General features: G+C 36.9%; 1 protein-coding gene across 2 annotated transcripts; it reads right to left on the bottom strand.

The window, feature by feature from the left end:
- Window positions 1–15,306: 15,306 nt before the first annotated feature.
- Window positions 15,307–22,501, bottom strand: LOC114755505 (probable methylenetetrahydrofolate reductase). 2 transcript variants are annotated; one of them, XM_028944390.1, is made up of 12 exons: window positions 22,353–22,498; window positions 21,047–21,479; window positions 20,441–20,501; window positions 20,249–20,331; window positions 19,765–19,938; window positions 18,933–19,106; window positions 18,734–18,834; window positions 18,528–18,639; window positions 17,695–17,775; window positions 17,430–17,607; window positions 15,848–16,182; window positions 15,307–15,623 (listed from the first exon to the last, which is right to left on the bottom strand). In XM_028944390.1, exons 2-12 carry the CDS (start codon window positions 21,452–21,454, stop codon window positions 15,540–15,542), a joined length of 1,791 nt encoding a protein of 596 aa, XP_028800223.1. In that variant the 5' UTR covers window positions 21,455–21,479; window positions 22,353–22,498; the 3' UTR covers window positions 15,307–15,539. The 2 variants fall into 2 exon arrangements, with proteins under 2 accessions (XP_028800223.1, XP_028800224.1); XM_028944391.1 differs by lacking the exons at window positions 15,307–15,623; window positions 15,848–16,182 and adding an exon at window positions 16,958–17,052 and having other exon boundaries at window positions 22,353–22,501.
- Window positions 22,502–23,189: the final 688 nt, after the last annotated feature.

Genomic DNA, 23,189 nt, shown 5'->3' with positions numbered 1-23,189 from the left:
TTTCCTAAGCTTGCTGCCATTGTACTTAGCATTTCATATTTATCAATCATCAGGTTTTACTTCATGATTATCCATGTTCCTACTTGTTCTTTTTTATCGAAATTTCAACATTGGTTAATCTTCAAATTTTCAGAATAATAGCCGACAAAACAAAAGGGGAAACAAGCTTATTAAACTAACATGAATTTGTCATCTTCAAATTATAATATATATATATATATCTTCCCTTCTTAACATTATCTATCACCGATGAGAATTGAGAACTTTTGCTGCATGGTGGTGTTATGAAACCATTAGCTTACAAAGTTTTCTTTTGCTACTTGAAGGGAAATGAGTCCATATGACTAATTTGGTCCATTTATTATTTATAGGTTGAGTTTATACTAAAATTTTTACTAAATATAGAATGCAATTTCATTGATGTGTTTCAACTTTTGGGTGTATAGTCAGCCATTATTTGCAAATGTTGGAGATTGGTTTTCCTATACGTTCTTAGAAAGTGCATTTGTGAACTAAACATATTCCTTGAATCTCCCATTTCTATTTGGGACACAAGAGGGTTGTGCACAAGGTACTGGGCAAAATATAACTCTTCATTCCATTCAAATTGTATTACAAAGCTTTTACAATGAATTTTCTTTACTACAATGAATTTCTATTATCTTCTCTTCCCATCCACTGTAAACTCCAGTGAGGAAGCAAATCAAGCTTGCTATATCAAAGTCTACTGATTCTTCCATTTCTTGCTTCCCAAATAAAGCCCATGCGTCTTGAGATGTCATCAAAAAAACTTTTTCCATATGCAGCTATCTGAAAGAAGAATGAGAATGAAGAACAAGTTATATAGAAGTGCTTTCAGATGGTGACTATTCTGTGCTTCTTTCTAGTGAATTTAGATCAACGGAATCTAACAAGTTAATAGGGACCAGTGAATAAAATTGTCAAAGAAGAAACCATAAGCTTAAAATGAAAGATGTATGCAGGGAAAGATAAAGTGCTCTTTCATATGGGAAAACTCAAGACCAATGCAATGAGAATCCAAGTAGGGAGATAGAAGTTTAACACTCTAATCACAACCAGTACTCATACAAACATCAGCAAGAATCCAACACCATGCATACGGCAAGTGGTTTGGCTCAAATAAGTGAATTTCAAATATAGACAGCAATTACCCCTCGTTTGATGCTGCGTAGTTATTTACAACAACAATTAAGTACTTACCATATCAATTGAGAGTTTGAGATTGAACAAAATTCATCCATGTCATTCATCAAAACATTATTAAGTTAAATTATGAATGTCCTTTACATCAGCAGCACCATCCAACAGCAATTACCTTGATTAGTAATTAAATTCCAAACCTAACTTTTCCATCTAACAATAATCACTAATTAAACCCTACTAAAACCTATTAAAGATCGAGGATTTTAGAACCCAAAACCCACACTTGAGGGAGAAATAGAGATAACCAACCTAATTTTTTAAGTGAGATAAAGCCCAATAAGGACAAATTTGTAGTGTAGAATTAGCTTGGGATTACTTGTATCACCAAAGAAATAGATGAGAGACAAACCCATCAGCAGAGCATTATTCTTTGCCAGCAATTATATTCTTCTTCTTAAACGAGACCTAATTGTTGTGTTACGCTGATAAACTTGACCTCCATTGATCGTGGAGAACTCTATCGTCATCATCACCTTTATCACCTCTTGCCTTCGTGTTCTCAAACTTGGCTTTCACCCGCATTTCAGACACTTTTTTACCCTAATCTCATTTAATCAGGTGTGATGTGGCAGCCAACTAAGAAAATATGACACTGTTAATCACCATTACTGCCACATCAGAGAACAATAAGGACAGGTGGAAAAATAGAAAAAAAGTATAAGGACTAAGTCACAAACTTTATAAAACTGTAAAGATGAAATAATTAATTTTCCCAATCTTTTATCATACAGTTCTAAGATACTCGAGGGTTGTAACCTTACAAGAAGTAAAAAGGAGCTATTGAGATAAAGCTCAATTGTCGTACTAAGGTACTAAGAGCTCATTGAATCTTGGAGTCGGTAGTGGACTGAACCAATATAAATTTGTTGCATTCTTCTCTCTTTACATTTCTTGGGTGATTTTCTTCCAACTTTTTACTCAGTTAATCACTTATTGTAAAAACTTAGAATTTTATTTATCACCTATTTTATTCCCTCTCTTGAGTGAAGCTGCCTATTAGCATATTACAAGGATCAAAATAAGGTGCATGTCCATCTTGGAACAATGACATAGTTCATAAAGAACCTTCCTGTAGTAAGCTCTCCACTGTTCAAGATCTTTAAACCCTAAAAATAAATAATTGGTGGGGATATCTATCAACTCAAACTCTGTTTTTTTTTTTGGTAGACAGGGGCCCACGGCCTAGAAAATTAAAGGGAAAATTATGCATAGGTCCTAAGGACGAGACTTTATTCATCTAAGGTCCCACAAAATGTCAAAATTACTAGCAGGTCCCAAGGGACCTAAGAGTATCATATTCTAATTGTAAAATGACATCACTACCCATTAGATTCTCAATTCACATTTTCTCTGCCATTGTGATTAACAACCTCAACAGCGATTATTAACAACCCAATGAGAAGGTGTTTACAACCTAAGTAGTATTCGTTGACAACTTACTTTATAGGATCACATAACCTCCACATAAGATTAAATTATAACCAAATAGTATAATAAAACAAATTTAACACTGAAATAGGAAGCTTTTCGAAATCATTAAGAACTTTAACTAAACCCAATAGAATTATAGCAAAATTTTAATATAGAGATCCATTGACAACCTCAACGGTGAGTATTAATAATCCAAGGAGAGTTGTTGACAACCTAGGTAGTGTCTGTTAATAACTTACTTTATAGGATAATATTACTGATTTGACCAAGTTTTATTGTATTAATTCATATCTAGTTGCATGTTTTTAGAGGGATTAATTGGTTTAAAATATATGTTTTGATATGAGTTATTAAGGGATTGCATGGAGGTATTCATGGATGACTTTAATGTGCATGATAACTCTTTTGCTGCCTGCTTGTCTAGCTTAGAAAAGGTTTTACAAAAGTGTATTAAAAAGAAGCTAGTTCTAAATTTTGAAAAATGCCACTTTATGGTCAATGAGGGTATAGTTTTGGGTCATTTAATTTCTTGCAAGGGTATAGAAGTGGATAAGGCCAAAATTGAAATTATCTCCTCTCTCCCATATCCCTATAATCTTAAAGAAATTCGATCCTTCTTGGAGCATGCAAGGTTCTATAGGAGATTTATAAAAGACTTTAGCAAAATGGCCTTGCCACTTTCTAATCTTTTGAAAAAGGATGTGGAGTTTGAATTTAATGAAACCTGTAAAATTGCCTTTGATCCTTGGAAAGCCAAACTAATTTCTCCACCCATCTTGGTTGCCCCAAATTGGGATTTACACTTTGAGATTTCTTGTGATGCATCTAACTTTGCTATTGGAGCCATGCTAGGGCAAAAAGAAGATAAACTTTTAAGAGTGATTGCTTATGCTTCAAAGACCTTGGATGCTGCACAAGTCAATTACACAACCACTGATAAGGAGCTTTTTGCTTTTGCTTTAGATAAATTTAGATCTTATTTGATTAATTCCAAGGTTGTTGTATTCATTGACCATGCTACAGTGTGGTATCTTTTTAAGAAGCCGCATTCAAAACCTTAGTTGTTTCATTGGGCTCTTCTCTTACAAGAGTTTGATCTTGAGATAAAGGACCAAGCTGGAGCTAAAAATCATGTTGCTGATCATTTAAGCTGGTTTCCCTTAGACACAGTAGAAGTTGATAATTCTGACCTTATCTTTGACTCTTTTTCTGATGAGATATTATGTTCTATAGCTCTTAGGGAGCGTTGGTATGCTCATATTGTGAATTATCTCATGACCAGACTAATCCCACCTTCTATATTCGCTTATCAGGTGCAAAACTCCAATTTGAGACCAAGTATTATGTATGGGATGAGCTATTCCTGTGGAGGCTGTGTGGGGACCAGATCATAAGATGGTGTGTGCCTCAATAAGAGCAATAACATATTATCACTGCTTACTATATGTTGTCTTGTGGGGGGCATTTTAGCTCAAAAAGGATAGCAAGAAAAATTTTAGAGAGTGGGTTTTACTGGCCTTCCCTATTTAAAGACTGCTCTGACTTTTATAAATCTTGTGAGACATGCCAAAAATTTAGGGGGTTGAGTTGGAGGCATGAGATGCCTTAAAAGCCCATTTTCTTCTATGAAATGTTTGATGTTTGGGGTATTGACTTTACGGGCCCTTTTCCTCCCTTCAATAGCTTCAATTATATCCTTCTAGCAATTGATTACCTTTCCAAATGGACAGAGGCCATTCCTACCTGGACAAATGATGCTAAAACCATAGTTGAGTTTGTCAAGTCTAACATTTTTAGTCAGTTTAGGATTCCTAGGGCCTTAGTGAGCGATCAAGGAACCTATTTCTGCAATAGCCTTCTTAGTAGCCTACTTGTTAAATATAGGGTCACACACAAAACATCTACTACCTATCACCCTTATACAAATGGCCAAATAGAGGTATCCAACTGAGAAATCAAGCAGATTTTGGAAAAAAGGGTAAAGCCTTCAAGAAGAGATTAGAGTTTGAAGCTTAATGATGCACTGTGGGCATACCGAACAACATTTAAGAACCCTATAGGGATGTCTCCATACCGCTTCGTCTACAAAAAATCATGCCACTTACCAATGGAATTGGAGCACAAGGCTTATTGGGCTGTTTCGACTTGCAACAAAGAGATGGACAAAGCTAGTGAAGAAAGGTTATTTCAGCTTCAAAAGATAGAAGAAATGAGACGTGAGGCCTATGACAACTCTCGGATGTACAAGGAAAGGTGTAAGGCTATTCACGATAGCAGTATCTTGTGGAAGAATTTTACGCTTGGTGACAAGGTTCTTAAATTTAAGGCCTGATTCAAATTTGGAGACGGGAAGCTAAAGGAGAGATGGGACGGACCTTACACCATCACCAAGGTCCTTGGCTATAGAGCATTTGAGCTCAAGGATGAAAAGGATGGCACTAAACATCTAGCCAATGGACATCTCCTCCAGCTTTTCTATGACAAGCCTGCAGAACCGTAGCCTCAGGTTGTTTCTTTCCTCTCTTTATCCTTTATCATTTTGAGATTGCTCGTGATATCAATTGTTGCTTAAATTGTTGGATTGTAAGGGAGGAAATTCTCTAGTAGTGTAGATATTGTTTGATTTTGTTGGTTATTTTGTTTGTCTTTGTTGTTCTTTGTTAGTGTGTTTCCTTGTTTTGTTTTGTTCCTCCCAAGTTTTACTGCATGCTCTAGCCTGTGTTATGCTTTGGGTGATTTTTTTTTATTGAGGATTGCTTCGCTGTGCTGTTGGGGATAGTTCTAGGTTTAATCTTGAGGTTTTTGCTGTTGGAGCCTATTTTGCTAAGAGTGTTGGGCAGCTGGGTTGGTTTAAGGGCTTAAGATTCAGTGTTTGTTGGCTAGAAGGGTTGTTAGTGGTTCTTTTAAAGGTTGCTCTTGGCCTAAACTTTAGTCGTGACTAACTATCAGTTTTTTGCAACAAACTCTATGTTGCCTGAAGTCCCAAATGCCTTTGGAAGAATTTTAGTTGTGGCTAAATTATTGTTGGTCGTGACAAAAATGCCTTATTTATAGCAACTCCAGACTCACATTTTCTCTGTTTTGCCCTCATTTACTTCCTGGATTTCCTCCTTTGCCCTTCGAATATTGCCCTAAAACTGTCTAAATTCATTTTGGCTCTCAAAATCCCTAAACCCTTTGGTCTTTTCACCTTCAAAGGACCCTTTTTGTACAATTTTCCTCTTTTTCGGTTTTAGTTTCAGTACACGTTTTAGTTTCTCTCCTTCGCAACCTCTAGCTTTTCTCCCACACCCCCGGTTATCCACTCAACCAAGGGCTAGCTCCACCGATTTGACCTTCCTACTTCACTCCTCTCCTGATTCATTGAAGGTATTTTGGTTCCTCTCAATTTTCCTTGTGATGTCTATTTTTTCCTAAGCTCGAGGGGTGGTAACCAAATTTTTGCATGCTTTGAGTAAGGTAGTAATTGTAGAATGGTGTTTTTGAGTTTATGGACTATTTCTAGGCTATTGTTTTATGATAAGATGAATTGGTTTGTGAATGTTGTGTTTAGCATTGTTGGATTTTCGGTTACTTTGTTTCAACTCTGGTTTTCGCAAACTTGTCATTTATAGACGATATCTTGTATTTCGTCACGACCAAATGCTATTACAAAAGTTGAGATAGGGACCATGTTACATCTTTGTCACGACCAAAGTATCTACTTTGTCGCGATGAATTGGTTGTTTGTTCTCTGTTTCAGACTTCTCTATTGCATTTGAATCTTGTTTTGAAACCTCTCTTGCGAACTATTTCCCATCTTTCTTTTGAATTACTCTTCAAACCAGTTCGCTTGCTAAGTTTTAGCTTGGGTGGCGTTTAGAGGGGTGTAGTGTCTTAGGATTTGTCTAGCTTAGTTTTTTTCCCCCTTCTTAGGAGTTTAGGAAGTTTGGTTTTGTGTGTTTTTGTTCATGTGCATTTGTGTTTTGTGTGTGCTGTATTTGCTCTTACAAATGCCTCATCGTACTACCCAAACTGAAACAAAAGAGCAAGCTCGAGACATCATTTATTCCAGAAACCTGCTTCCAGAAAGAGAATTCCCAGAAACTACTGAATGTGATTTTACCCGCTAGCTATCCAAAGAGGTTTTGGGGACATAATGAAGAAAAGGGAGCAGAGTAACGCACATCTAGTAAGGGAATTCTATACCACCATAAGGTTTGAGGATACCTCGATAATTAAGCTGCGCAGAATAGGGGTGAAGTTCACAAAGGACAATATTCGATAGCATTATAATTTGCCAGTTGTGAAAAAGTGCAAGTTCCAGCATTACAGAAAGAATCTAAAAGATGTTAACTGGGATGACGTCATCGGTACTTTATGTGTAGAGGGTGGAAATTGGGCCGAAAGGGGCAAAGATCAACTCTACCCAGAGAGGAAGGTTATGAACGATAAAGCCTGTATCTGGCTAAACTTTATGTGCTATAACATTATGCCCAGCGCCCATATCTCTGACACCACCAAGGAAGGTGCCCTACTACTATACTTGTTGATGAAGGGGGAAAAATTGACATCCTTTATATTGTTCTGGAGTCCATCCTACAATGCGCTCGCTCCACTAGGACCAACTTAGTATTCCCCCACTTGATTTTTGAGCTTTGCATTGAAGTGGGAATACCTTTGGAGGATGACAATGATTTCTTTGAGGGCATGCAAACCAAGTGCTACAGACCTTCCAACAAGAGAGATGCAGAAATGCGGAGCAAAAGAAAGGGTAAAAGAGTTATTGAAGACGAGCCTGTTGACACTGTAGAAGCGATTGAAGGAACCGGTGGCCTAATATCGCCATGGAGAGCCTCAGCCAGCAAAATTGCATTGCTCTAAGAAGCTTTGATTAGCGGATTATGGCTCTGCAGAATTATGTCCTCACCCAAGAATCCCGGTGATAGGAATTCTTTGATCCTTTGATGTCGGCTATGGCTACACAGTTTAGGATTCCTCTGCCTCCCAGGTTTGAAGAATCGTTTGGCACTTGCTATCCTAGTTACAAAGGGCTATTCAAACCATTTGCTGGACCCTCTAGCTCCCAGCCGTCGAACATGGATCTGCCTATAGAGGAGAGGAGGGAGAACGAGGAGGACTAGAGATTTCTTTTGCCCTTGCTTGTTTCCTATTTGCTGTGTTTCTTTGTTTTTTCGGCTTGCTAATGATGTTGATCTTAACTGTGATTTTGTGATGATGCTTGGATATTGTATAACTTTTTGGCTACCTTCTATGTTATTATTGCTATGCTTTGCTCATTCTCTTCTGTGCTTGATGTGCCTCAAATTTTTATGATGTTGCCCTCTACAATGAGGACATTATAGTCTTCGAGTGTGGGGGAGGGGAGTGTTCATGCTTAATTTTACCTCTTCCCTCATTTTCGTCATGACCAATTATGCATTTAGTTGCAACAAAGTGCTGATTCTTGTGTGTGTTGCTCTCGGCCTGTTTTTTTGTCACGACCAGTGTCTGTGTTAGCCGTGAAGAAGTTTCATTTCTGTGGCTCTGTGATTATTATGGTCGCGGTGAGTGTTTGTGTTAGTCGCGACAAACATGTATTGTTTTTCTTGAAATGTTGTTTCATATGCTGTGCAGAAGCCTAACTGAAATTCACCCATATTTGGACTTTGACTTCTTGTTTTGCAAAGAAAATTTTTTTCAAGTTGCATTGAAGCCTTTTTAGTTCTTAACTCACTCATGGGTAGTTGAAACTTTTCAAATGGCTTTCATTCTTTGATTTGCAACTTTAGTGAATTTATTTGTGCATTGGAATTAATCCTGCATTTGATTGAGCATTGTGGATGAACTTGAGAGATCTAACCTTGTTGGAAGTTATTTGAGGCCAAATTCCGTTCTAGTGTGATTTATCCACTTGATTTTACATTCTCTAGAACTTGTCCTGGTTCTTTGTCAAAGCTTCATATGCATTGGTGTTTTAGATAGGATAAAGGCATTCATTTCTAAACCTTTTATCCAAACACAAGCTGCTTCATCTAACCCTTGTTCACCCCTTTGAGCCCTCTTCAAAATTAAGCACCAAAACATATATCGTTTATTCAAGTTCCAACTACACTTTACTACTACGTTTGTGAAGTTATACTTTATCTTCTTAGGGTTGGAATTGCCAAAGTCAAAAAAAAAAGAGAGAGAAGAAAAAAAAAGAAAAAAAAGGATCCATAGAATAAAATTTTTGACTAAGGTGAATCCCTTGGTGGTTTTGAAGATTAAAGGATTGTGCTTCAAGAATTTCAATATAAAGCTAGTTGGAAATCAACTTTGGTTATTAGTACTTGTTTTATTTCATTCTATCATTCATTCCATTTAGCCTTCATTCATCATTATATCCTTTAAAGTGCTTTTGATCCAGTGCATCATTGCATTCTTAGTGGAGATAGTAGAACCATTACAAGCTTATGGTAGATTGTTTTGTCAAGTGGATTTGAGAGAAAATAACCCAGTTAAGGTGAGTTAAGCGATACACTTTTTCCCTTTGAGTGATCTCCAATGCTCGTTCCCTTTGTTTGGTTGGTTGTATTGATTAATCACTTTACATGGTTTATCTTACTATTTTTGCTTGCTGGAGAATACTACTATTTGACTTGTCGCTTTCATCCCATGGGTTAGTTGAGTTACCTTTGGTTTTTGATGTATGCTTGATTGGTTGTGAGGAGCACTTGTTATCGTTTGTGCCCAACTCTAGTCTTCTCACAACCCTTGCTATTTCTGTTTTTAATTTGCTCAGGAGCGCAAATGTCTAAGTGTGGGGGAGTTGATTTGACCAAGTTTTACTATATTAATTCATGTCTAATTGCATGTTTTTAGAGGGATTAATTGGTTTAAAATGCTTGTTTTGATATGAGTTGTGCTAATTTAGAATTGTGAATTTGATTTCTTATTACGCACTTTGTAAGGGCATAACGGTCATTTCTTACTTCATTTAATTAATCATCTCTTATGAAATTGAATTGGATATTACAAGTGCTTAATTTGATTTTCAGGTCAAGAGTTAAGTGAAAAATATCTCCAAAGGACCTAAGTTCAAGAAAATTGCAGTTAAGGGCTAGCAGATTACAGAAATTACAGAAAAGGGCCAACTAAATGTAGCTATTTGTTTGGCTCAATTGGTCACGGCGAGCTGGTTATTTAGTCATGATGAAAAGGCACTGACACAAAATCATGTTTTAAACCTTAGATTTTGATTTTGGGAAACTTAACGCACGAGCTAGCCGCCAGTCATCGTCCAGACACTCCCATTTTTGTCTCTTAGGGTTCTTCAAGGGTTCTTGAGGTTCTCCTATTGATTCCTACCCATTTTCACTCCCTTTCCACCCCGTTCCATCACTTTTCTGCATCATCCATCATCCATCTTCATTTGCTATGGTTGGTGCTGTGATTTTAGAGCTTAGAGGAGCTGTTTCTGAAGTCATGAGAGGCTAGGACGTTTTTCCCTGAGGAGTTTTGATGAAGGCCTAAGGTTGGGACTTGATTTAGGGAGTTTATTTCATCTTTTGTATTACTTTAATAGCATTTGAGTTGTTCTTGGTTAGAATTTCTATGTTATTGTTAAAGCTAAACTTCAATGTTATAATCTTTTCATTTTGGATTGGATTCTGAGAATTTATGCTTTGGTATTCGTTTTGTAATGAGAATCCTACATTTAGTTGTGTGAATATTGTTTGATGTTCAATCTAAATTCGGTTTTTATTAAATATGGACTAGCATAATTGGTTATTGTGTTCAAGTTGTTATTACCATTGTATCAATCTTGCCAAGTGTGCATTCAGGAGGGTGGTTAGTTTTGTTGTGAGTCTTAGGGTCAAAGGTTTCATTAACATACTAATTTACCTAAGTTTGGAAGGTGTTCTAAACTAGCTAAGATTGGTTTTCAAGTAAACTCCCAACATATTTTGAAGTGATGAATGCTTAATCAATTCTCCAAGGGACATTTTTATCAATTAAGCTCACAAACTATCCATTTAATTACTTTTCGTCATTACTTTCTCAATTCATTTAAAAAGACCAAAAGACTTTACCTCTTTCATATTTTGATTTCATTGCAACTTAATTCAGTTTTACAATCCCCCAATTTTACCTTTTCGTATGGTTTTGTCACTTAAATTACATAGGAACAATTCAGGCTCCTTGAAGTGAACACGACTTGGATTGTGCCACTATAATGCATTCCTATCCGGAACTAAATTGTTTTTGAGAGCCCATAACGACTAGGGCTTCATCAATAACCTCTATATAAGATTAAATTATAACTAAATAGTATAACATAATAACTACATGAGATCAACTTTAACACTATTTAGTTATAGTTTAGTTAGTTATAGTTGTTAGAGGTTATATTATCTTATAAAGTCAGTTGTTAGTAGACACTACCTAGGTTGTCAACAGCTCTCCTTTGGTTATTAATACTCACTGTTGAGGTTGTCAATGGATCTCCGCATTAAAATTTTGCTATAACCTTATTAGGTTTAGTTAAAGTTCTTAATGGTTTAAAAAAGCTTCCCATTTTAGTGTTAAAGTTGTTATACTATACTATTTGGTTATAATTTACTCTTATATGGAGGTTATGTGATCCTATAAAGCAAGTTGTCAACAGATACTGCTTAGGTTGTCAACATCTTCTCACTGGGTTGTTAATAATTGCTGCTAAGGTTGTCAATCACAATGGCAGAGAAAATGTGAATTGGGAATTTGAGGGGCAGTGATGTCATTTTATAATTAGAATATAATACTCTAAGGTCCCTTGGGACCTGTTAGTAATTTTGACAGTTCATGAGACCTTAGATGAATAAAGTCTCTTCCTTAGGACCTGTGCATAATTTTCCCAAAATTAAAAGGCATCTACAAGAAAAGCAAGACCGATAAGAAAAGTCAACTAGCATCACGCCATCTACTTCCTATCTTATCCTTTCTGAACACCTCTTCCACTATTGGTAGGGACTTTGAAAAAAGTCGCCTTTCCTCATACCCATCCTAGCTAGCACTCCATTTTGCCATACCATCAGCACAAACGTTGTTAGATCTCTGAGTATGCGAGATTCGAATCCTTTCACAGTGATCTGCAACATCTCTAACCATTCTTGTATGTGCATCAATTGGTTCATCCTCCTTCGTCTTCGCCCTCAAAGCCTTCACTAAGCTCTCAGAATCAACTTCCAAGTGAATTCTCTGGTAACCTCTCTCTAGCGCCGCTTGTAGCCTTAGAAAAGCTTCCCAACATTGCTTTATAAGTCATACACCACTGTAAGCCCTTGCCAAACCCAACAATCCATTCTTCCTCATGATCTCGCAGGACACCACCACAACCAACATAGCCTGGGTCTCCTATACTTGATCCATTTGAGTTTACCTTCACCCAACCTGTCTCTGGCACACTCCACCTGTTCTAATCAGCATCCTTATGACACACCCTTTTTTCTTTATTAGCCTCCCCTACTCTGATCACCTCTATTGCAAAAGACCAAATCTACCAAGGGTTCACCTCTTTCGTCCTCTGCTTAAAGACTCAAAGATTTCACCGTTTCCATAAGAACCAACAAGCGACTCCAAAAAGCACAGCCCAAGGTACACCACTACACAACTCTTTACTTTTCAAATTTTCTACAAGCCAATCTTTGGTGCTGCTATTGAAAAATCTTGGCTTGATTTGGTTATTCAAACCAAACCACAACTTTGTAGCTAGCTCACAATCCCTAACCATATGTATTGAAGTTTCACTTTTGCACACACCCCACATTCATCTACTGCCCCCCATCTCTTGTTCCTTAAGCTATTAGTATGAAGGCTATTGTTAGCCAAAATCCAGAGAAAATTTTTGATCCGTTCCAGACCTTTCCACTTCCAAATCAATTCCCAAATCTTCTCTTTCTCCCCCAATTGAAAATCTCTGAGTAAATGTTAACCACTACGAACACTATAACACTTGGTACTGTCATTCCCCTAAAAAATACGATCTTCCTTATCACCCCTCATCAGTGACCTGAGAGCTTGAAGCCTCATACAGGCTTGATCAAAGAGTAAATCTTTCAAAAGAGGCCAATTCTAGGACCCATCATCTTTAATTAGATCAGCCACCACCTAATCTAGCTTCTCTCCCTCTACTTCACAGTGTCGCTCATTGAGTAGCACAATGTCCTTTCCTACCTATTCATCCCTCCAGAAATTTACATTCTCTCCTTACTCCACACCCTACCAAATCCCCTCATTCAGCTTTTCCCACACGCCTCCAATATCTTTCCAGACAAGAAAAGTGTTTCGTTGCACCTTAACAATACTACTGAAGGCCTTTCCTTTATTATACTTATACTTGAGAACATCAGCCCAAAGCTCACTTCCCTTACTTCTCAATCTCCACACCAGCTTCATTAGGCACGCTTCGTTCATATGCTGCAAGTTTAGGACCCCTAACCATCCTCTATCTTTGGGTTTTTGAACGGTTTCCCAGTTGATTAGGTGTAATTTCCTCTCTTTCATTGAATGGCCCCAAATAAAAGACCTTTGGGCCCTTTCGATATTGCTAATTATCTGATTAGGTATCTTTGTCACTATCATAGAATACAGGGGGATAGCACTGATTATAGATTTTGCCAGCGTAACCCTTCCTGCTATACTTAACATATTAACCTTCCAACCTCTCAATCTTCGTTTCACCTTTTCCACCAAACCTCCAAAACTTCTAGTCTTACTCCTTTCATAATATGTAGGAAACCTAAGGTGAACTCCCAAATCATCAGTCACCCTAAATCCTGCCTTTTGGGCCATAATCTCCTTCTCATTAGCAGAGACGTTTTTAGAAAACAACATGGCAAACTTAGTAGAGTTGACCTTTTGACCAGAAGCCTCTCCAAACCTTCTCAAATAGTCTTTAACTACTTTAATCTGCTGTAGTGTTGCCTCCCCAAAATAGTAGAAGGTCATTGGCAAACATTAAATGCATAACACTTGGTCCCCTTCTTCCAATATGGATAGCTTTCCATTGCCCCTTCCTCTCTGCTTCTTGGATAATGTGAGTCAATCGTTCCATTATCAGGACAAACAAATAAAGGGACAAGGGATCCCCTTGTCTGATTCTTCTTGAGGGCCAAAATGCCTCAGTCTTTTCTCCATTCCAAAGCAAGCACGTTCCCATAGACTTAATGCATCTCACTAACAGATCATGACACTTCTCCTTGATCCCCATTTCCTCCAAAACTTCCTGGATGAAATCCCATTTCACGGGGTCATAAGCCTTCTCTAGATCTACTTTTATAGTAAAGAAGCCCTTTCGACCTCGCATAGATCTCATAGAATACAGTAACTCATGAGTTACAATAATATTGTCCTAGATGTGACCACCAAGTACAAAACTTACTTGATTCGGAGCTTAGTAACTCGAACTCTTTGAAACCCCATAGCTTACGAAAATAGTCTCTTAGCCAAAAAAACATTGAACCTTCTACCCAAAACCGTGAGTGTAATCGTTAAACTTGTCCTACGTAATAAGAATCGCAAGGTATATTTTCATTAATTCTTTTAACTCTTCTAATTCCTCTAGAAGTTTCTAGAAAATATCCTCAACATGTTAAGATAAATCATCATCTTTTTCACAAACACCACCATGCGCCACACCATCGAAACCCATCAATGGTTTGCGGTAAGAGGGGACATGGTGAGAGGCGGTCTCAAAACTTTCAGCTTCCTTCTCGCCCTGATTTTTGGCCTTTCATTTCATCTACCTCCTTTTCTTCCATTGGGTCATCCATTATGGCCAGAGGGATCTCTTCCACTTTCTTTTTCTTTGAACGGCCATCACGAGCTTTCGTCAGTAGCCTGTCTAGAGGCAGCTTCTGTGGACCAGGATCCAGCATGATACCCAAGAGAAACACATGAGCATACAACCCAAGAGAGAGAAAGTTAAAACTGTCTTGAGAGCTCTCCTCCCTTCCCTTTCTACTTTCTCTCCCTCCTCTTCGTCTCTCTTTCTTCTCTTATTTTCTCTTTCTTTGTCCTTTTCCCTCCCTCCTTGTGCATCACATCTGTCGACGAGTGGAAACATGAAGCAATATCCAATGAATTAAGGGCGCTGATTTGCTGCAAGCGAATTGGAATGTATGAAATTTAGCTTTGATGTAAGGATTAGTACAAGCAGTAGACTCATTTTTCCACACGTCAAAGCTCGGATGCACCTTTGTTTCCATAGTCAGTGCACAACGAATTATGTGCAGCTGTTGCTTTCTTTGATGTGCCCTTCTTTTCTATGCATTGCCCGAGTCTTCAAACATTGCTGTAAGATTTGTAGCAATGTTTTGAAATGTCACTGGAAGCCATGAATGACAAGATTTTGCTCGTTTTGTGCAGATTTCTAATGTTGGATGGTCCACGCAAAACGGCGTTTGGCTGGAGATAAACGTGTCAATTTACCTTCTGTTGTTCAGTTAAACTTGTTCATTTTATGCAAATTACTTTCATGATACTTATTGGTGATTCTATTCATATTTCATTATTAAATTAGTTTATGGTCACAATATAACGCTAAATAATTGTAAAAAATCATGATAATGGTAGTTATGTAAAACAAGTTAATCAAACATTTTTCGTGTCTTTTGCTCTCAGAACATGCTGTGAGTGGAATTCACCACAGAAGTTTTTATATTTCTTTTCTTAGCTCTTAGATATAATTTTTTCCGAACAATCGTTTAAACAATTTTTCTCAATGCTCTATTCTCAGAACATGTTCTAGAAGATATCAAGTCTGCAAACTATAAATCAAAACCACAAAGAAATTATAAACATAGAATTATTCATCACGATCAGAATCATAGAAGAAAAACCAAAGCAAGACAAGCAACTGGCAGAGCCACTTAAAGCTCTTCTTAGAGATCTGCGAACACAGCAAAGAGATCACTATTGATGTAATCATTGTCCACCAAGCTAACCAAGAAATATTTGTCTCGCACCTGCAAAATGAGATTTAGAAGAATGATGATCACACGCCACTATCAAAGGATATAATTTCAACTAATAGCTTGTTTATGTGAAGTTGGTGAAATTGAACGCATAGTAGGGAGAAAAGTACAGATACTATAAATTAGTACCGGTGCTTTGCAGTGAACTTCACCAATTTTAACTTCTAAAAATCAGTTCTCATTTGAATAAGACTTTAGTACTACACGTATCTAACCTCTTCAAGCAATTTCCTGGAAGGATCAGCCTCTGCGTAAAGGAAAGCCCATCCTCTTGACCATATTTCAAATGCCTCATCTTTCCATACTTTAAAGCTGACAGGATCTACAACAGTAGGTTGGATGATCTCCTTCGCCGGGAAGACACCCCATGTCACAGCATTCACGCTGGTTGGGCCCACATTAGAGATCCATCTCCCATCTTTATTTATAGCCATGTAAGTTAGAGATGGTCGACTCTTGCATTTATTAACAAGAGCTTCCAGCTTTTCCTTAGAGCAGAAGAATTCTACATATGCCTTCTGATAAACATATCCGCCTGGTCCGCCCCAGCCTGTGCATCACATCAGAGAAGTTAAGAATTTAGCATATCTCAGTGGAAAAAAAATACCAATTAAATCTGAGACAACATCCTCAAGCATAAATGTCAAATTACATTATATGGAAGACGTTCTAATTAGACAATGTCCATTTAATTTGGTTCCCTCTATTTCTTACAAAATTCAACAAAAAGGTGGGTATGGTAGCAACTTTCCTATGCATGTCATAGTTGATGCACAGTTCACTTGCTAACAAAAAGTTAAAAGAGAACTGGATGTAAACCAATTCAGATCTGCTATAAAGGGAGACATTAGCAGACATTTGCAAAACTGCGCACTTGGACACCAAGTTGAGGCGCAGAACACTAGAATGGTTTTCATAGTACTGTTCCATGCGTTGAATTCAGATCTTCAATCATTGTTCTTGGATGTGTTTGGATGAGGGGACAATAGAGGGGAAGAAAATGTTTTATTGAAACACCTTTCATTGTGTCTGGGGAACTACTAACAAGGGAAGGATGTTCAACTCCCTTTCCAAAATAATCCAAAATCCTCCCTCGTATATTCTTGAGTTCACAAAATTTGAGAGATCCAAGAGAAGAGAGTTTCCCCAGGCAATAGGAAGGAAAACATATTTAACCATTTTCCCTTCCTTCTTCATCTTACCTTTATCTTTGGCCTACTTCGCTTCCTTTTTCCTCCAGACTGCCAAACATACCCATAAAGGCATTAATTTAATGCAGTTTTCTGCTTACATTCAAGTAATTAAAGCCAAAGCAGGGCTTTTAACAATGTGCACCTAAAAGTATCGTATCTTAAGCCGCAAGGAAAGCCCTCCCCACGGGAAAATCATGAAAGAGAATTGTGGCCACAACTGTCACCTTCTGAATGTTGCCAAAGTAGAAAGAGAAATATCAACCTCTAGACTAGAGAACGAACTGAAACCAGAGTAACCAATTCATAATTGTCAAGGTTGATGATACACAAAAAGCATAAGATCATTTTCATTATCTGTGACAATGTGGCATCTTCTTGCTTCTAATTCAATCCTAACCCATGGTAGAATCTAACTCCAATAATATATATAAAGTCCTGTATATCAATAACGTCAGGCTTCCAATCTCTTCTTATTAACTGATATTTTCCTCTACAAATATACGGGTGTTCTTGTAGTAGGATCAATAGTTAGGAATTAGCTTGTTACAACATGATGCAAGAATAAGAATTTGATAAAGTCTAAGAGAAATGATGGTACACCCACCTACGGAAGGAGAATCAGACCTCTCCCCATTAACAGCCGGTTGACTATTAATGGTGAGGAAGCCCTTGATGTTAAGTCTCTCAAGCTGATCATTTATGATCCTAGTCTCTGGTTGAAGACCATCTAGTTCTGTCCAAGGACTGGTTCTCAATCTTCCAAGGCAGAATAGCTTAAATCTCTGATATGTGAACAATAAGAACAAATTAGTCAAATTTTTAAGCGTCAACAAGGACAATGTAATCACAGTCCGGTACATTATTTCTACCTCATGAACATCTTCAACAGTTCTCAAGGGAACAGCCCATTCTTCAATAAGCTTCCTATCACGAGAACGTGGTCGCATGAACTGTAACAAAGTAATAAATTGAGTAGCTATAACAGAAGCAGAAGTACTGGACATGTTACTTATCCATATAGCTGTTGTTCAAAGCTGAAACATATTTTTCTTTTATTTTCTTCTTTCAAAAAGTTGTAATGTTGCAAATAAGAGATTTCATTGAAGAAAGTGACCATTCAAGTTCATGCAGCTTCATCATATTTTTCATAATAAGACATAATAAGACTCAACCCTACACGTTACTTTAAAACAAATAGTATTTGTTACCATAGCATCGTAACCTTTTTTGCTTCATTATCCTTTGGATTCCAAGCAGATCAAGTTATTTCATTAAAAAAAATTAACTAAATGTATGTTTAGCATGAACCGCCCACTCTTCAAATCATATCACTCCCTCAAGACGTTGGTCAGCTTCATATACCCATCATATTTATTCTAGATCCGTCACGGGTGAACAAAGCAACAGTGGCTACTCCTATGTGGATCAGATTTGTTAGACAATACTGTTAGATAATTAATTCTTTGTGAAACAATTAATACCTATGTGATAAATAATGAGTGAACCATAATTATTGTGCTTTTTACGTTTAAAAAAAAAAAAAAAGTTTCAAAATGAACTTCTAGAATGTGCATAGATATTGACAAAAATAGAGATTCAAATAAAGGTACCCAAAATGTATCATACACAATGAAATTAAAGCTCAAAGCTATGAAATAATTTCAAGGTATACAAATTTAAGTTGATGTGTCATCCTGGATACCTGATAGTCAGTCAGTGCCCCATATGAAGGATTACAAGAATCACCCCAGCGCCCGTGTGGGTATTGATCCCATCCTATGGTCCTTGATATGTAGCTTTTTGGACGGTTGGCCCTATTATAGTTCGTTAAAGAAACTGAGTTATTTTTTTAACAAGGTCACACAACTCATTCTGACAACAGAAATAGCAATACCAAAGATCATGTACCAAAATATGGGACGAACATCTTCTTTGACACGTAAAACATTTGTAGGACGTCTCCAAGGTAAGGATCGAGAGATTCTGGACTCTTCAACTAAACCAAGATTCTGCCAGATTTAATGCAATTATAATTTGCAAATAAGAGAAAAACTCCAATAGCATGCACGTCACAAGCTAATATGAAATAAAAGAAAGATGAGACAACCATTAGTATGCCTAAAGCTGATTTCTCCATATTTAGCGTATAAAGATGCAATGTCTTAATTCCATGAGCTAGAATTTTTTTGCACATCTCTGTTCCGAGGTGAATTCCATAAGACTTGACTGCTTCTTCATTGTCCTTGATAGGCTCTAAGGCAGCAGTAATTTCAGCAGGTATCTAGAATATGGGCAAAAAATGAGAAATTATATTAGAGCTCATGACAGTTTCCTAATGTAACAGAAGGTAAAGAGCAAACATATAAATAACATGTGTAGAATGTAGTTCTACAAACAGGGCCTAAGAAAATTATGTATTTGACTAAAATCTGATTCATTAAAGGTATAAACACAAAATTAAACATTCATAGCAGCAAAGAATTCTCAATTTTATCCAACTAGCTAGGGCTAAATGTAAAAACTTTGGAATCTATGACAAGAAAACTGAATGTAAGGAAGCCACCCACTTGAAAACTAAAAAACGGGAAGCCCTTGCAAAATGACTAGCATTCTGGGGAAAAAACTAGCCATCTAATCGCAGTTGAGTTCAAACCAGAAATCATGAGTTGTGTTGTTGGGAAGAAACTATATGTTTAATTTCTATACAAGTATGCAAGATACTTGTTGTAAGTGTGATTGACGCATTAGATGGTTCAAGTTCCAAAAGGGAAGGCACAACTGAGGTATCTTCTCCTCGAGCATGTGCAGAAAAACAGAGAACAATATTCTGATATTTAGGCTAGCATCTAAAGGGATTTGCTTGCCTTCTTCTGACACAACCCTTGGGTGTAAACAACATAAAAAATGAACAAAAGATCTGCACAAAAAATTGCACCCACCTTTGTTTTGCAAAAACCAGTCATGCGAAGAAAACCCCTGTAGTTATTTATGGGCATAATTCCAGGCACAATGGGACATGTTATTCCAATTTGGCGACAATCATTCACAAATTTAAGGAAGATATCAGTATCATAAAATAGTTGGGTGATAATCAGATCCGCTCCAGCATCAACCTACAAACAGAACATGAACTTGTAAAACAAAGATGATGATAATATTAAAAACATCTTGAAGAAAGACAGCTAATCTGAAGAATTGACCTCACTCTGCCCACACAATTCTTTCCATTCATTTACAAAAATGCAGAATTCCTACTTTTTGCAAGTAGCACAACATTTATCATAAATCAATTCCTTTTTAACATCTCAGCCGAGCAAATCAACATCAAATGAGGCCTAACTAGAATAGCACATGAATATGCTAATGAATGAAATGTTAAAGGGACAAGGTGGAAGGGACAGTATTGTGAATTAGTGATATAACCTTGCTCTTCAAGTACGCAAGATCATTTTGATAACTTTCTGGTGTAGCCACGCCATCATTTCCTATCATATCTGGATGTGCCTCTGAGGAAGAAAGGAGGGGGGAAAAACATTGAATGAATAAGCAATGGTGGCGAAGACTGAGAAACAGATGGAAGACATAATAAGGTTAACAACAACAAAAGCAAGAAACCTGGATAACCAGCCACTGTGATGCCAAAATAGTCGCCGTATTTGGCTCTGATGTGTTTCACCTGCAAAAGCAACAACCTCCATGAGGTCAGGACCAGTCAAGCAGACCAACAAGATTAACTGCATGTTGGATAATCAAATACTAAAACATGTTAGTGGAAAAAAAGATTAAAACATTTTATGAATCTAAGAATCAAGATGGACCTCTACGGAGAAAGTAATAAATGGCTACATCACTTATTGGAATGTTTTCCCCACTTTCTAGTGCATAAAGCGTGTATCTCACCATTCTATAATATGTTAATTTTTCTTTATCAAGTGCACTGATAAACAAAAATCTGTCACAATACAATGGAAAACTTTAGCAAGAGGAAAATGACATCACTTTTTCAATAATCAATATTTTCTAAAGAAACATTATCAACTGAAAAATAGTTTATAAGTTGAGATATCATATGGTCCAATTGTTTCTACAAAGAATCAAAAGACAAGTCATGTTAACAGTGAACATTGGATCAAGCGCTTTGTCTAATAACTTAGACCTATTATTTTAAAGAATTAAATAAGACTGAAAAGGACAATGCAAAGAAAGATTATGATGGTGTACCAGGTCCCGTGCACAAGCAAAGCCGCCTTCAACCTGAACAAACCTGTCCTGACCATGTGGGGGATCACCACGAAGAGCAAGCACATTCTGTAGGCCATTAGCCTTGATGGTTTGGAGAGCATGGTCAATTTTTTCAACAGGCATGTTGGTGCAGGTAAGGTGCATCATGGTTTCCACGCATATCACATTCTGCATCTTGTTGGCGATTTCCAGTGTTAGATCTGCTGTTGAACCACCTGCACCCCAAGTGATATCACAAAATGAAGGATTATGAGCCACCATGCGGTCCATCCTCTCAAACAGGTTGTCCACCCCATCTTCAGTCTTAGGTGGAAAAAACTCAAATGAGAACACCACCCTATCTGGATCAGCTGCTGCCGCTGCCTGGATTTTCTCTATAACCTTCATCGTTTTAGTTGTATCCTAAGGACAGCTGCCAAACAAAGCAGTAGATCCATTAGGTACAGCCATACATTTCCAAACACATAGAAAAGAAATCGCTTATAAAGCATAAAAGTAATAAATCTGAATATTGGACATATGTGGTCAGTCTAGCCATCCATCCCATCAAACGAAGGAAAAACCGCATTTACAATACTAATACGATTTTATATTAACTACCACAATGAATTTTTCAATAATGAGATTACAAGAGAAAGCATGGGGAGAACGTCTATTAGTGGATACAGCAAAGCATTTAAGAAAGAAACGACAAATTTGATATTAACCTCTACTGACTTATCCGTATTCATAAAGGTGGGACTCCTAACCAAGGTAAGATATGACCAGCACTTTACTCTTGGTAAATGACTTTGCCAAAATCTAATAATACGTTAAGAGTCCGATTTCTTTCTGTTTGCTTTTTGGGGGGGGGGGGGGAGTTCGAGTTCAAAACATTATTAATTTAATAGTCTTCAAATCAAGTAAAAGGTCTCTATTCCCATAAATTTCTCGTCAATTTATTAATATTAGAATCAGTGGAGAATACATACACACGCAGAGACGCAAACAAAAAGATCCCGAGCGATTAGTAAATTTAAAAATAAGCAATCAGAGAAAATGCAGATTCGCCAGAGCAGATCACAATGAGAAAGGTTAAAATAAAAAAGAATGTGAAATAATTACGTTGAAAACCAAAGAATTATGAAAGTTTTGTAACGCTCCCAGATCAGATTCAAGGACATGGGGAACACGAGCAAAGAAATCAAAGAGAGGGGAAAAAGAAGGAGAGAAATGGAAGACTTGAACAGACTACTAAGAGACGATCATATTGAAAGAAGGAGAGGAAAGCAAGGATGTCCCGTACCTTCGGATTGAGAATGAAGCAGAGAGCAGAGAGCAGAGAGCGTGGCGAAGCGAAGGACCGTCGGATTCTTTATTTATAGCCAGAAAGGTGGATCTGAGATTGGGAATGCATTGCGAATCTCTCGCCCTTTGGCACTTCCAAATTTTCAGTCCTAAAACGTTTTTTTATAAATGAAATATTATATGATGTCAGGTTTTCATGCTTTGATTTTTCGTTTTTCAAACAATATTTTATTTTATTTTATTATTTTTTTTGGTGACTGGGGAGATCGGGGGTTGGTGATGGTAGTCGGTAGCCAAATACATGGTGGGAGCCCGCTTTGCGTTCTGGTTGGTGGGAATGGGCAAGTTGGTCACATTACATTTCCATAATCTTTTAAGAGTTATTATGTATGTGTAACTTTTATGTTACATATAATTACAAATTAAAATTTGATATATATAATTTCTATTCATGATTACTATGAACATCCTATTCTATCTGACTCATAAATAAATAATAGATCAAATAATAAATAAAAGTAATAAAAAAACAAATCCTCCTTAATTCCTTTTTTGGATTAAGTTTGAAAAATTCCATTTGTAGTAGATAAATAAATAAATAAAAATCTTCTCACATACAATGAATGACAACAAAAAAATGATGAAATTAGATTTCACATTAAAAAAAAAGTGATATGGAGTCACTAAGGACAAATGATAATAAAAATAAAAAATTAAAAGTGAAAATATCTCATTAAAAATGACATTTGGAGTCACTATTGAAAAAAATAATTTTAAACAGACAATGTAATGAGTAGAAAATGTCATCATGAGCAATTATTAAGAAAATCAAAAA

This window comes from Neltuma alba, unplaced genomic scaffold (assembly GCF_004799145.2).
Source record: "Neltuma alba isolate B1F8T4 unplaced genomic scaffold, ASM479914v2 tig00010280_pilon, whole genome shotgun sequence".
Lineage (NCBI taxonomy): Eukaryota > Viridiplantae > Streptophyta > Magnoliopsida > Fabales > Fabaceae > Neltuma > Neltuma alba.
This window is presented reverse-complemented; position numbering and strand designations above follow the sequence as displayed.

Bases quoted from the DNA above. Each gene is read 5' to 3' on its own strand.
- LOC114755505 (XM_028944390.1), bottom strand. From the start codon at position 21,454: ATGAAGGTTATAGAGAAAATCCAGGCAGCGGCAGCAGCTGATCCAGAT. The intron at 18,640-18,733 runs GTACATGATCTT...GAACTATAATAG, and splicing joins GATGTTCGTCCCATATTTTG to GGCCAACCGTCCAAAAAGCT. The intron at 17,776-18,527 runs GTATCCAGGATG...ACTTTGTTACAG, and splicing joins GGGCACTGACTGACTATCAG to TTCATGCGACCACGTTCTCG.